The 15,906-nt window shown below is 36.6% G+C and overlaps 1 protein-coding gene across 3 annotated transcripts in view; it reads left to right on the forward strand.

The window, feature by feature from the left end:
• Positions 1-15,906, forward strand: part of sgsm1a (small G protein signaling modulator 1a) — a 766,057-nt gene that overhangs the window by 29,678 nt on the left and 720,473 nt on the right. For all 3 annotated transcript variants that reach the window (XR_015491053.1, XM_087253342.1, XM_087253341.1), the window contains exon 3: positions 8,447-8,522. Coding sequence is in view for 2 of the 3 variants with exons in the window: in XM_087253342.1 (XP_087109468.1) it covers positions 8,447-8,522 (76 nt within the window). In the remaining variant the exon portion in view is untranslated. The remainder of the gene's footprint in view (positions 1-8,446; positions 8,523-15,906) is intronic.

The following is a 15,906-nucleotide window of genomic DNA, read 5'->3' on the forward strand; positions in this document are numbered from 1 at the left end:
TTCTTATTTTCTGTGGTATTGGTTGCTTGTGCATGATTATCTACTAAAATATAAAATAAGAGAAGGTGTTTGATTTTTCGATGGTGCTGTTTTTATGAAAAGAAATACATCTGGATCCCATCTCATGCTGCTTGTACATTACTGTCAACTCAGTTGCTGGTGGCACCATTTATTATCAAAGCATCTGTCAGTATAAATGTGGAAATGATTGAATTGCAGGTTGATTTAAGAAGCTTTAAAGTTTGTTGTTGTGCTTCCAAAGATTTTCAGTAAAGCGGCTTCAGTGCTGCTTATAAAAATATCTGGAGTCCTGGTCAGGGTATCTATTTAGATGAGTTGCTGTCCGATACTAGAACTCTTTCCTAATTGGTTTAGAATATTTTTAATCCCTTTATTTGCATGCACTTGTCCTTTGAGGTAGATTTTAGGTTTATTATTGAAATATGTCTGTTGTTCTGATTGGATTACAGTAAAAGCTATAATGCGTTAAAATGTTACAGTTTAATAGAACCCTTTAAAAGGATGTTAATTGTTTTCTATTTCTTTTAATGGCATTTTTTCTGCAGGCATTTGTTTCAGTATTGAAAATACCGCTTATTGAAAATAATTTCAAATATGGATCTCAAGAACCTTCCCTTTGCATTATCAGTGCTGAAAACAATTGCCTAATATATTTGTGGAAGCTCTAAAGGACAGCATTTGTTAAAAATGTAATTTTTTGTCAACTGTGTCCATCTTTTGATCAACTGTGTCAAAGTATGGCTGAGTTTTTTTTTTTTTTTTTTATCTCACTGTCAAAGACTTTGAATAGCAAACAATCACTCTCTGCATAGTCATAAAATAAAGAGTGCAAGTTTTATGAATTAGCACATGAATACATTTGGACAATATACCTGATCCATTATAAAGGTCAATGCCCTATATAGCCATCTGACCAGTGCATCGCTATAATAGAGAACTACTGTAAGAATCTGATTAGTTTATCTGTGCCTCGGGTCAGCCACAGATAAGAGCTTTCATGAACTTCTAACCTCCTGAAAGATGCGCTCAAGGGCTCATCAGAGAGGCTGCCCAGCATGATGTCCTTCAACTCAACTCTTCAATTCAGGGATTTTTTTTCTCTCATTCTACAGTTTGCAGTCTCAAACTGTCTGCAATGATTGCTTATGCATGAAAAGTGATTCTACAGCTTTCTTTCACCACTACTGAAGCTGAATAATTTCTTGTAGCATTCACATCTATAGCACATATACTAGCAAGTGCAGTTAATAACGAATGAAATATGTTGCCCATACACAAGATGAAAAGTTCAGCCCTTTGTTGTGTCTAGAGCAATTTAGCAGCGCAACAGGCATCACAAAGCAGGCAAAAAATCACTTCTAGAATGAACAAAATAGAAGGTTTTTTAGGATAAACTTATCAGCAAGAGAGAATTGCTATCAATATTTATATTTCTACAGTCTATATTTTTACAACTCTCCATATGAAGCACTTCATTCAAGCAATGGAAAGATGACCTATTTGCTGAAAGATGCACAATACAGTAAAGTGATTCAATGATATGAAGATATTCTGTGTAATCTGGGCTACAATTTTAAAGAGTTCATGAACTGCCTTTTTTGTACTGTCCTCCGAGGTCCACTTATAATGTAATCATGATTTTTATATCAAAAAGCATTCAATTTAAAAATTATATGCTACTTTCTGCAAGTAATATGCTACATACTGCTTGGAACAAACAACCAATGTACTCATTAGAACACACTAATATGTGTGGTGGAAGTCTTGTCGTCTATCCTAATACTAAGAGCAACAAATGATAACTTGACTTCTACTTGATCATTTGGAAAAGTGGCAGAAGGTAGATTTTTCTGACGAACCATCTGTTGAACTGGATTCCAATCATCTCAAATACTGCAGAAGACCTATTGGAACCTGCTTGGATTCAAGATTCTCATAGATATCAGTCAAGTTTTGTGAAGGAAAAATCATGGTTTGGGGCTACATTCAGTATGGGGGTATGCGAGAAATCTGCTGAGTGGATGGCAACAGAATATCAAAACATGATATTCTGTTGCCATCTAATATTAAAGAATATCAAAATGTCTTAAATATCAAGACATTTGTGCTGCCCATTACATGACAAACCACAGGAAAGGTGAAATTCTTCAGCAGGATAGCGCTCCTTCTTATACTTCAGGCTCCACATCAAAGTTTCTGAAAGCAAAGAAGGTCAAGGTGCTCCAGGATTGGCCAGCCCAGTCCCCAGACTTGAATATTATTGAGCATGTCTGGGGTAAGATGGAGGAGGAGGCATTAAAGATGAATCCTAATAATCTTGATGAACTCTGGAAGTCCTGCATGAACTTTTTTTTTTTGCCATTCCAGATGACTTTATTAATAAGTTATGATTCTTTTACCACTGCACCATGACTTTGTATTCTATACTGTACGTTATTTCTGTTGAGTGACAAGACTTTTGTCTTAGCAAAGTTCTATTTAAATAATTAAAAATCAAGGCATGATCATATTTTATTTTGGTAAAATAAGCAAGGCCTTTGCCTTTAATCCACTTCTGATACCAATTGATCAACTTGAAGTCAAGTTTTTATTTGTAGTTCCTAAAACTTGCATAGGCGACAAGACTTGTCAGGTAGTGTAGATTTTGTTACGTGATTTTTAACACTTTTCATCTAAGATAAGTTCTCAAATTTACGAAGAACTCTTGTCCACCAATGCAAATTTCTTTGCTTGTTTGACACCCTATAGGTTCTTCATATACAAAATGAATCCGTATCCAATTGAACAAGTTTACAATGATAGCAGCTTGTTAACAAGTTTTCAATGATTTATGAAGAAATCATAATACTTTGTTTTGTTATTTTATTTCATTCTGAAGTAGCAGGGTATTTACAGCTACTAGATATTTCTGTCCCTTCACATCCCATTCCATTATGCCCCCTGATGACATTATCACAAAATGCTGTTATACCTAAACACATTTTCGTAATCCCCTTGTCCCATGGCAGCATCACACACAGTGGTGGCTGTCATTTTAAACTGTCACTCACTTTAGATGCTGCTGTAGCTAAGGTTTAAATTTTTAAATATGGAGTACATATCAAACAATGTAAATGTGAATAAATGTAAACAATCTGTAATAACTGACAAAGCAATAGTGACGATCCAATAAAGATACAGCATTGAATTGCACATTGTGTAAACAAGCTGCTGTAAAACTGCCTGAAAAAAAACATTTAAAGCTCTTACTGATGCTGTCTTGAAATTCATTAGTGAACTTAACAAGTTGACTCACTCTGTTGGGACCAGGAGCAAGGCTTTATCAATTAGTTTCTGCATTTGCTGCTCTCATCTACATGTGCAAAGTGGTGGTGCAGCGTTAAACAGACCATGATGTAGAAGCAGGTGTTGATTGTCTTATGTGGAGGCAGAGTTAGACACACTATTACTTAATGAAGTGGCACGCTCTGTTTTGCAAATTTGCTTAAAAGTGCCATATAATGAAAATTTGGATATCACTAGGCATAGTTCAGTAATACGAGGTCAGTACATGAAAAGGCACACCATGAATATTAGGCCAATCAGAACAAAACACAGACTGTTGCACACAGGATCATTAATTTGCACTCCCCAGGCTGCATTTGATTGGCCACAATTTTTTCTAGTGAGACTGAAAGAAATTTAGATGATCCCTTTAATGAAAGACCGCCGTATGTATGTGCTGTTGCATGATTTTGATTCCTGAATCCTAGTTAAGTGTGGTGGACAGACAGAGACTGGCACCAACAGTACGTTTAGAAAACATTGTGCTGTGAATTTTTCAGACATGGCACTAGGGATGAACCGATACCACATTTTTACAAACCGATACGAGTATTTTAATAGCTCTATACCAAGTATCGTTTCCGATACTTCTTTAATTTGATTTTCATGAAAGTGCGATTAATTAGAAATTAGGTTTTATTTTTTGCATGTAGCAAGGATAAACACACAAATCTTTAACAGATTTGTAGAAGGCTATTCCAAGCCAAAAATATACACACATTGTTGATAACCTCGTAAATCCATAGAGCATATCGATTATTGATTTAGCATGGACATTTAAAGGATTAGTTAAACTTGGGCTGACACGCGTTCGCGAATTCACACATAACATAATCGAGTGTGCGCAGTGTACATTACCTTATATCAGGGGTGTCCAAACTTGGTCATGAAGGGCCGGTTTTCTGCAAAGTTTAGATTTAACCCCAATCAGACACACATGGACAAGCTAATCAAGCTCTTACTAGGCTTTCTAAAAACATCCTTTCAGGTGTGTTGAGGCAAGTTGGAGCCAAAATCTGCAGAACATCAGCCCTCTAGGACCGCCTTTGGACACCCCTGCCTTATGGAGTCAGGCTCTTGACATTTACATATTGGGGATACATAAAACCCTGTAAGGCGCATCCGTGGTCAGGTCATCAAAAAAGTAGGCTACATGACGTTTAACTATGGGTAGGTCACGGGTGGATAAGATCAATAGTTGGTTATGCAAACTTTTGTTCTGCACTTCTCATTAGGTGTGAACCTCTTTATGTTTTCTCTCTTTGTCATACAAGATTACTTGGTACAAGAGACACGACAGAGAAGTTAAAACTTAAAAGCAGCTTTCACGCAGACTGTTCAATAAATTTAGTTTTTGGCTGTGTCATAATGTTCTTGGTAACACAAAGCGAGTGTCTGTTTTCCAAGGATAACAAGCTTTTATGGCGGCGCTTCTGATCTGCTGCTTTGTGAATCATGCTGTCGTGTCTTTTTGGTCTCTCAGCAAAAGAGTTTCCTCCTTTATCTCTCCCTGAAGGTTTGGATAGGTGTGATTCTATAGTATGGAGGATGTGATATTTATAGCAGTCAGGTGAGTCATGTGGTGTTTAAACTCTTGAGGTTAAGTTGATTAGAACACAGTTGTGCTGCTGTGTTTGTTACCAATAAGACAATGAGAAGAAATTAGTCATGCTGAATAAGATTTTAACAAATGTGAACTCAAAAAGAGGGGATGTACTGTATGAGCCTGTTGTCAAATCTAAATATAAAGAGTATTTCTGTGATTTATAAAGAAATCCAGATTCTGGCAAAGATAAGCAGGAAAGAGCGTGACTCTTTCTCAGGGCATCAGGTTCATCCCCAAATCAACAGGTTTTGCTCTGCAGAGCTTGTGTTGTCCTCCTGCATTAGTTACGGGAAATGGAAGAGAAGGTCATGGAGTAAATATTAGAATCACAGCACACCCACTGTCTGAACGCTAAAGCAGAGGCTAGGAGAGCAGTAATGGGCTTTTCAAATTTCAGTTTAACCCAGGGTCATTTTAACACACTGGTTATGCTTTATCTTGCAGCAGTACTGCTAATTGATACTGGGTCATCAGGTTTTAAAGAAACACCAATTTTTAAAAAATAAGAAAATAAAGAGCTGTAGAGTTTTTTAAATATTTTTTAATAAGTTTAACTGACCTCCTGTCACAATCACCAGCGATCTAGCATGTGCAGATTGCTGGAGAACTACACATATGCCACTTTAATGAACTACAACTCCCATCATGCACCTCAGACACACTAGTTTCTGATTACACACACACACAGCTGTACACTAATTGTAGACTGATTACATGGACTATACACACCACACACACACCTATCGTGGCTGAGGCTTGTTAAACTGTTTAGTGAGCATAAGAAAAATTTTCCCTTGCCTTGGCGGGTTTGACCTGTACCGTCCATTCGCCTGTTTATTGACCATGCTTTGCATTACTCTGTATGCACCTGTTTGTTCTTGTTTCAACCATTGCTTGCAAGACTATTCTTTTAATAAACTGCAATGGGATCTCTAACTCGGTTGTCATGTGTCCAGCTACTGTTACATCTCCAGGTCTGGCAGGAACACTTTAAGATTAACTTAGAGATATAGATAATTAAACAATTATTAGATTAAATGAAAATTGTCCTGAAAATAGTCCTTAATCAGCTCTCACGAATGTCTCTATGAATGGTTGCGAGTTTTTCAGACGCTGCATAATAACATTGCACCTGCTGCAGCCATGGTACTGCAGCAAAGTTCCTTGATTATTACGCCAAATTAGAGTATATTATATTTGTTAAAACACTTTGATATTTTTTGAGTGAGATGATAGTGGTCTTATGTAATGTAATTCAGTGATCTATGCTAACTAAGCTAAAAGTGCATCCGTCAGACCTGGAAATTGACTGAATGAATTTTAAAAAGTAAAATTGTTTACCTTTTTAGCCTGTTTTCAAAAATGAGGAGTGTTCCTTTAAGATTTTGAATAGCACATTTGTAAGTTGTGCATTATTATTATTATTATTATCATCCTTATTATCATTATTTATTTATTTTTTTTTTTTTACACATTTTTTAAACATGATCTAGTGTAATGATAGCAGGGTTCGCACAAGGTGCTTAAAGTGCTTGAATTTGGCTTTTAGAAATTCAAGTCCTGGAAAACCTAAAAAATGAACTTGTTTTGTTAAAGTGTTTAAAAGTGCTTACATTTAAAAGGGAGATTTTGGATGCAATTTCCACACCAAAAACATTTAAATGTTTGTGAAAATTTGTGACTATTTAATGCAAAAATACCCACACAAACTGCAATGATTCTGAAGTGATGATTTGACTCATATGAAAGTGTCCAATCACGGTCGACCTTGTTTAGTTTTATGTGAAACGTAAGACTGTTTGCAATCGCAATCTCTTCACTATTAAAGTAGATATTATTTATTTTTGTTCCTTGACTTAACTTTATAAAAAACTATTAGGTGTTTAGAATTGGATTGACACGTGACCAATGACAGTGCTAACAGACTTCTTACTGGCTGTATCAGTGAAACTGAAAAAAGTGAAACTAAGCCTACCAGAAGTTTTAGCAAAGGTGGAGCTTAAATGTCTTTACGATTATAGTAACGATTAAAATTATGCTAGAAATCTGTGCAAATGAGGTATTTAAACATAATAGAAAAAACAACAACTGTATAGATATAAAAATCTTTAGTTTTCACAAATTCAATGTCTTTTAAACAATATCTTAAAGAAAACTTAAATAATAAGCTAAATCAGATTTGTACATTAATGTTTCAGTTCAAATTCATCATTTAATCAATGCATGTTCTCCCTGCACTTGTTTCTCTATAGAAATGTCACTCACTGCTCTGATTGACGTAAACCAGAAATAAAGAAAGAAACGCTGAAAAACACAGAGGAGCGTCACACTGTGTCATCTTTGACTCTTTCTTCAAAGGAGAAGCTCATGACAGTTTCTGCAACTATGAGAAGCACATAAATATTTCATAAGGCAAGCCTTGAGGCCAAACAGGAGGGTGCTAAAGCCCTGCCGAAATAACAAGTGTATAACATTGCTTAACCTGTGGTTACTTTCACATTACTCCTGCCCTAGCTTTCATCTCATAATCCAAAGTATCAACAGAGGAAACGCGCAGAACAGGAAATTTCTATTAGCCACTTCCTCAAGCCAATCAGCTGGCTAATTTCTTTCATCCAGACCCTTTCATCTAGATTCTGAACGTGCTCAATTACTGTTTACCTAAATTTACTTTCTCAAATTCCCACCAAATCTGAGTGAGGGTGTATTTCCTTTCATTCTAAACACGTCCATAACAGTTTACCTGAATTTACTTACCTAAATACCCTCCAAATCTGACTTCGGGTCTATTTTCTTTCATTCTGAACGCGTCTATTAGAGTTTACCTGAATTTAGTTACTCAAATATCTTCCGAATCTGACTGACTGTGTATTTCCTTTTATTCTGAATGCGTCCATTACAGTTTACCTGAGTTTAATTACTCAAATACGCACCACATCTGACTGAGGGTCTTTTTCCTTTCATTAATGTGTGCAGTTTAATTTAGTTAGAAACAACTAATTAATTAGTAACTCATAGCTTTTAACAGTTATATTTATTATATATAAACATATTTAACCAGTAGTTATATATAGTGTATAGATAATGTCATTGTGTACATGTTAAATGAAGTGTACTTGTGTGTTAAGTCGATGTGTTGTCATCGAAGTCTTGGATGGTTGGCATCATCATTATGCCAGTGTAGATCCACCATCCACAGTCACGACAAGCAAAAGCTTCATACATAAATCAAGCATGCAACTCTCATTTTCTACTTTTCCTCTTTATAGTCAGGGGAGATGAGTCACGGTCTCCATTCTTCCTACTCTTCTTCCTGTTATTTATTGCAGAGTTTGTTTTTTTTAGCTTTGAGTGTTTGATGGCGCTAATGAGAGTACTTGTGAAGGGGATTCATCTTCATAAGACATGGCAGATTCACCAATCGTGGGAATGTTCACTAATGCAAAGCTGTAGAAAACTGTATATTCATATTTTCTTCTGCTGTGTCTATCACAGGTCAAGCAGATCATGGAGGAAGCAGTCACAAGGAAGTTTGTTCATGAAGACAGCAGCCATATCGTCTCGTTCTGCGGTAAGTCACAGAAATGCTGAAATAGTTTTAGAAGAAGTATTTTTTAACTGTAAGAACATGCTCATGATGTACTTTGGCATTCAAGGCAGTTTTGACCAGGGGGAAGGTTAAGTGTTTGCTTTGTCATTTTACAAATGACTCTACCTTTACTGCCAAATACCTATTTTATCCCCTGAATTTTGTAGATAGAATAAAATTGGCAAAGGTTCCACCAAAGATTTTAGCAGAAATATACCAAAAAATTGACTTTTTATATTTTAACTGTAATGATAGGTTCATACCAAACACGAGGCACTGCGTCACTTGCTCTAGATTACTGATATTTTTCCAAATTGTTCAAAAAAAGGCAACTTAAATGAATTGCGCAAATGCATTGCTCATTCCCTGTCATTTGCGCCACCCAGCAGTAATTTGCATCAATTTTCACATTTGCATTGACTTTGTATGTTATTTACTAGCATGAATAATTAATTCTAAGGTTTGTTTGAACCCTCCATAAAACCAGAAGAGTTTTTTTAAAGCCTGTGTTTAAGTAAATGCACAATGAATTATTGGCTATTAGAAGACATAATGGAATGAAAAATATTGTTATGCACTAAAAGTTTAAAAACTGTGCTGAGCACACTTCAGATCCTTTAGTCTTTGGAGTAGGGGAATGTCTTAGCAGAGAGTAACATCAAAAACCAACCCAGGCTCATTGTGGATATGTACCCAGGTCTACATTTCTGGGGACAGCAAAATACTTAACCGGAGGTACGTATGCACGTTGCTTTTGATTTTGCAAATCCACCAGAGGCCGCTGTGTAAGCTTTTTGATGATCCCATATTCCTCTCAAGTGTATTCTTCTTGCATAAATCCACCAGAGGGCGCAATATACACCTTAGTCGACCAAGCCAGCTTGCTGTCTACTGACTGACAGACCCACCCACCCTCTTCCCTGAACCCAACCGATAGTGTTTTCAAAAGCCATCTTAAAAAAGAAAAGCCATCGTGGCCGTGTGATTTCAACACAATTTCAGCCTGTTGTTTATTTATTCATTTATTTTTTACCTGGTTTCTGGAACCGTTATTTGCCAGACTCGCACCTTGTCGTTGTGGTCAACTCCGCTTTGCGTCTCAAGTTCATACACTGCAAGCTACTGGCCAAACTGGTAACACCAGAAAAGTCATCTGCACTTACTGCAGAGGTAATCTGTCAGCTGTTAGCACTAAAATTAACAGAAGCCGTCAGCCTAATACCACCCCGTAGTGCTCATTTTAAAGACAAAATGCAGCCAGAAAGACCTCTGGCTACTTAAGTTGTACTCTCCAGAAATGTAGACAGGGGTACATATCCAAAATGAGCCTGTGTTGCCAAATCTGTAAAAAAAAATGTGTAACCTAATTTTGTAAGCATTTGATCAAGATAGCCACCGTTATAAAACCTCACTGAGGTTCCTGTTTGCAATTAAGTGGTTTCTATGTGTTTTGCTATGGAAAACAAGCATAGCATTTATTATAAATAATCATAATGAACTGATACCAACATCCAAAAACTGATAATACTGTAATTATGTTCTATTACTTTTTTTTAACATGCATGTAGTAATAATATCATTTATTTAATATTTTGACTAGAATATCCCCATCATGGTAAATTTTTATTGGATTTATTGCAATGTAAAGCCTTCAAACTGGATTGTTGTGGTTGAGTCTATCCATGTTATTGACAATTAAATTCACTTACTACTAGTTTATTTCAAAGATACATTTATCACCAAACTCAAACACTTTTGAGTCAGTAAAAAAAAAACAATAACACATTTACTCTAAAACTTATTCTTCAGATGTTAAGCATTGCTTATACAGTAAGTCGCCACCTATCTTTCAGCTAAAATTAATACTATACTTTCATTCTGCTATAATGTTTAATTTTTCTTATGTGGAACAAAATGGCTGTATTTATAGACTTATTAAATTGGTAGTGCCACCAACTAAATAATTAATTAATAATAGAAAAAATTGCTCCAGTAGAAACTTTTTTTTTTTTACAAAGTGTGACCATTTAGTGTTAATCTGGAGCTCTTCTAATAGGCTAGGTGCTCAGTACACATTTATTATATAGAACGTTTAAATTAAAAGGATTTAACTGAGGAATATTTCTTGTAACATTGTGCTAACTATGTTACAAGTGCTATTAGTGCTTCTTTAATTCAATGCACCATTTTCTTTAAGCAGGGTTGCCCAAACTTTTTCATATAAAGGGCCAAAAACCAAATATCATTGAGAGCCTTGGGTCAAAGATAAATAAACCAAACGGGTGTACATTAAAGTTGCCATGGATAATTTCCTAATTAATTAAATAATATTTAAATATAAATAGAAAGCATCACTTTGAATTTTATTGTAATAAGAACATAATAACATTTATAAGACAGTGGAGTTCAATGTTGAATACACTAGTCAAGCAGAATCTGGCTTTGCTTTGATTCACTCATCAACGTCTCTGCATCGGGTGACAATATGTACAATTTAAACTCAATTACAGCATTTAAATTAAAACATTTTATTTCAGTTAGCTTTTTTGTAGCTTAGCAATAAAACAAACAAATAAAAGGTTACATTATATTTGAAATGGCAATCTCCCTGTCCTATCTAGTATCCATATCATTCACCCTCTCTTCTCAGATGGGATGGCAGGCCAGATCAAAGGTTACCATGGACCAATTTTGACCTGCGGGCCCTAGTTTGGGCATCTCTGCCCTAAAGTATTCAATTCTTTTAGTTTTGAAGTTGTAGAATATCTCTTTCTGGAATACAATTTTGCGATTTTCTATGTAAGCTAGATGAAAGAGACACATTGACTTTTCTGACTCAAAAAAAAAAAAACAGTCTCCATCTAATCTCACACATATTGATTCATTTCAAGGAGAAAGATCTAAAAGAGAGATCATTTTCATCTTTTTCCCATGGAAGCCTTTGGGGATGGTCTGTGTTGCAGTACCTGCCAAGTGTTGTGCAGCCTTGATGATTTGGCCAAATCCCAGGTAGACCAAACAAACAGTGGGAGTAGAGAGAACAAATGTTTATTGAGTGTAGATTATCGCAAATTGATGATTTCGGTGTGTATGAACCAGTAAGTGAATGTGCAATCGATCATCATAAGTGCTGCCCGCTGTTTGTCAGCAGAAGATCTCTCCACATAATGAAATTATTGCTCTTCCAAACACACACACACACACACACACACACACACACACACACACACACACACAAACACACACACAGATGAACACCTTCTCTGTAGCTGTGCAAATTGACAATGAGATATTACAACATAGTGTTTAATGATCGAGCGAAGCGTCAACACAATAAATGAGTAGTTCAGGTTCTGCCAGGTCATATTTACCGTGTTAGATGAAGCTTATATAGTCCTGTCCAGCTTTATTCATATTTACATTTAATATTTTAATATTTTATAAACAACTCAAGGATGCTTGAAACCATACCACCTTCCCTTGAATTTAATCAGCAACGCTCAGTGAGAGGTCAAACGCTGTCGGCAGGTTTAAAAGATTGTTTTTCTCTCTCTGTATCCAAGCAATTATTGTTCTCAAGCCGTTCAAGCTTACAGAAGCATCTAGTTAAGCAACTTTCTTCAGCCCCACTATGATTTTTCTGAGTAACACCAATCAAAGTAACTTGAAAATTACCTTTTGATTAATCGCCTTGTTAACCTATTTTATTATGTGTGTGTGTAGCAGAGGGATTTGGTGGATGATTATTGGACCCGTGTGCATTGCTGGTTTCTGGTTTTAGCCGGTTGTTTGCTCTCCTTTAATTCACTGAGCTCTGATTCATCGTGACTCTTCTGCCCCGCTCTGTCTCCATCTCAAGTCCTCTCAACTGTCTTCTGCCACATCACTGAACCTCTGTCAGCAGAAACACAAAAGGTCATGGAAGAGGCGACTATGTGAAAAATATTTCCCCCGCGAGATCTGTTTAACATTTCATTGCCACTAAAATTAAATTAATATCTTTTTGCTGAAGTTTCAGATGTTTATCCTTTAAAAAAACTGGGCTCCATTTAACGATCAAGGCACAAAGTCTAAAGCGCTTGGACACACGTCCTATTCTTATGCCCCATATGGTGATGCGTACGTCTCCAAAACTCAACTGGAGATAAGTATATAAACTTGTTTTTATTAAACCAAATATAAAAATGCATATAATAAATAATCAACCAATAATAGTAACATTGTACTAACACAAATTGTCATGAATAAACTGAAAAAAGCCCCCGAAATAAACAGACTTGATTCTGGGAATCCTGTCCTGGAGTCAATTCCGGTACTAAAGTCGATTGAGAGTTGATGAAATCGACTCTTTTGGAGTTGACTCTCCATCCCTAGTGTAAGTGTTTAAACCTGCAAAGGTGCATAAATAACATGCTCTGCGCTGGACTTTAGACCTGCTTTTTGTTCAAATGGTTGCAAGTTGCAAATGGATTTGCTGCTTAAACAACGTGGCGCAAAACGTGTAAATTAGGTTGCGCTAGTCTGAAAATCAAGCCATACAAGTCTTGCGCCTTATTGCCTTAGTGTATAATAGGGCCTTCATAGTCTCAAATGTATTCTCTCTAAAGGGTTTTTTTTCTAATGAATCAGAGACAAGCTTGGTGCTTAAAGACCCCCTGTGGTTAAGGTTTAAAGTCTGGTGTTTTTAGTTTGCTTAAAGAGAATTAGCTGTTTGCTTACTCACACTTATGTAGGTTAAGGCATTGGTTAGCCTTTTTATGATAAAAGTTGAAAAATCAATACTTTTAATTTGGTGCCTGTGCATAAATAGTCCTCAATTGAGCCTTTAAAAAAGAGCCATAAACCACTAATCCAAAAAATAACCTATCTGTGCAGGAAAGTGACCATGATTTAAATTATCATGGTCACACTTTATTTAAAGGTACAATTCCTGCTATTAACAAACCGTTAACTAAGAATTTTGTCCAAAACTTGTAATTTGCTGCTCATTATTGGTTAGTAAGGTTTAGGTATTGGGTAGAATTAAGCATGTAGAATAAGATTATGCAGAATTGTACTTCAAGTACAAATAAACAATAGTAGGCAGGTAATAAGCTACTAGTTAATGCACTGTGAAGAATGCTGGGTTCCACACAATCGATTTGTGGACAACATGAAGGAATTAAGTTCGCTAATTTGTTTTACTAATTTAAGTGGATTGAACATAAAACAATTACCCTGTCCGAAAAAAGTCAAGAATTATGTTGATTTAAAATAAGTAGTTTGAACAAAAAGAAAACATTATGTATAATGAGAATTGGTCCTTAAAGGGTCACGAAACACCAAAACACATTTTTTGAGCTGTTGACAGTCGTATATGTGTCCCACACTGCTAAAAACACTATTAGGACACCTATATTTCACTAAAAAGTGTAAATTGGTTGTTTTTGCGTTATTTCAAGCAAATTCGTACTTCCGGTTTGAAACGAATTTTTAAAGCTGCGTCACGGCCATGACATAATAGCGTTGTATTCCAGCGTGCAGACTGGGCGTCTGTGATAGAGTGAGTCTTATTACGTCTTACAGTGTGTTGCTTTAATGCATGAGTAAGGCTTGGTTCAAACCAATCAGCGCGCTCTATTGTGCAACTTCATTAATATTCATTACTGTCAGAGTGTAGACGGCAAAGACGCCACGTTGTGTTGGCAAAACAAGCGAGAAGTGTTGCTTTTTATAGTTTGCTGCAGTTAAGTTTCGTTTTCATTTTCTCTCTGTGAGAGCGCAGACTCACGCATGGATTAACAGTGTACGCGACGCGCGACAACAATAACTTACGTGTCTAAGGAGGATTATTGTTTACCTGAGAGCTGTTCTCATCTGCAAACGCTGAGATCCAGATTCGCTTGTAGTCTTCTCTTCATAAAGACGCGGCTCTAGTTGCTGGTGATTGTCCCATCTCTACAGATTTGGTAAGTGAGCGACCAGTGCTCTTTGTTTATTCAGTTCGTATTTTATTCGTATCAAACAAACTAACAGTTACAACCAAACTATAACCTCGTGTTGGATTTTGTGACCGGAATAACACACGCGGCTTTCTGACGCTACCTGCCGTGTGTATCTAAGTTTCCGGGAAATGCGGAGGTTTTTTTTCTCTCATTCGCCGTGTGGTATCAAACATTGCATGGAAAATACACGCTTAGAGCAGCGCCTCGAATCAAATATCGCGTTTGTTGGGAGGGACATTAATGAATTCCCTGAATGAAAGAGCCAAACTGCAGTTAAAGTCCACCATTTAATAATCTGGCAAATAATTCGACAACAGATGTCCATGTAAACACAGTCACATTGTCTGCTGTGGGTGTGTGTTTTGACTCTGAAATTCAGCGCGCCCAAATAGACACTCCCATACCAAGCCTCTTTTCTTCCTCCGACACTCCCCCCTAAAAAGAGCTGGACATGCCCACTTTTCTGACTTTTTCCATAGTAGAGGTGTGAAAACACACTGCTGAAACGAGGGGGTTTCATGGCCCTTTAAACTAAAGGTGTTCCTGTAACATTAGGAGTCGGGTGACAATGGAGGTGAGGGTCCAAACGCAGTTTATTAACCACTTAGTCAGGCAAGGGTCAAACAGGAAGAAACCGTATCATGAGGGTAATCCAATAGTGTAGTCGTGATCACAGGCAGAGGTCAGTGCAGGTGCCAAACAGGATAAACGTGGCAAGGATCTCAAGGCACTCCAAGACTAGACAAAGAAAACTCTTTGTAATGTTATAGGTAAAAATACAACAAGACTCAGCAATGTGTATGTATGTTGTATGTTGTGTGTTTATGCTGTGTGTGTGCAATCAGTGATAGAACTGGAACTGGTGTGTGTAAGAGGTGCATGATGGGATTTGAAGTCCAGTTCCGTGACTTGTGACGATTTGTAGTTCTTTAGCGATCTGCAACTGCTAGATTGCTGGTGATTGTGACAGTTACAATTATCATTACCTTTAATATAAAAGTCCCGAGCAATGTTCACAACACTCTGGACTGTGAGATAAACAAAAAATAAGCGAAATAATCTTCTTGACAAACTGACTGTATCATCAGGGGCCATAGGTATTAATTTTCTATGTTTTTTTTTTACTCAAAGTGCATCTAGATTTGCAACAACACAAGGGTGAGCTAGTCAGGCTTCAAAACAAAAGCAGGAATACTGGAGGAGATAATAAAGAACCTGATCGTTGTGCCATTGTAGATGATTTACAACATAAGTATTTATGCTAATAGTGTAATGGTGTAATATTACTGCTGCTTCTAGTGTGGCACTGGCAGATAATAGCAGATGAATGGAGGGTAGCCAGACTCTGCTGGCTGCCCATGGGGGAGTAATTAGCCATCATT

Source organism: Danio rerio, chromosome 5 (assembly GCF_052040795.2).
Source record: "Danio rerio strain M-AB ecotype USA chromosome 5, GRCz13ab, whole genome shotgun sequence".
Classification (NCBI taxonomy): Eukaryota; Metazoa; Chordata; class Actinopteri; order Cypriniformes; family Danionidae; genus Danio; species Danio rerio.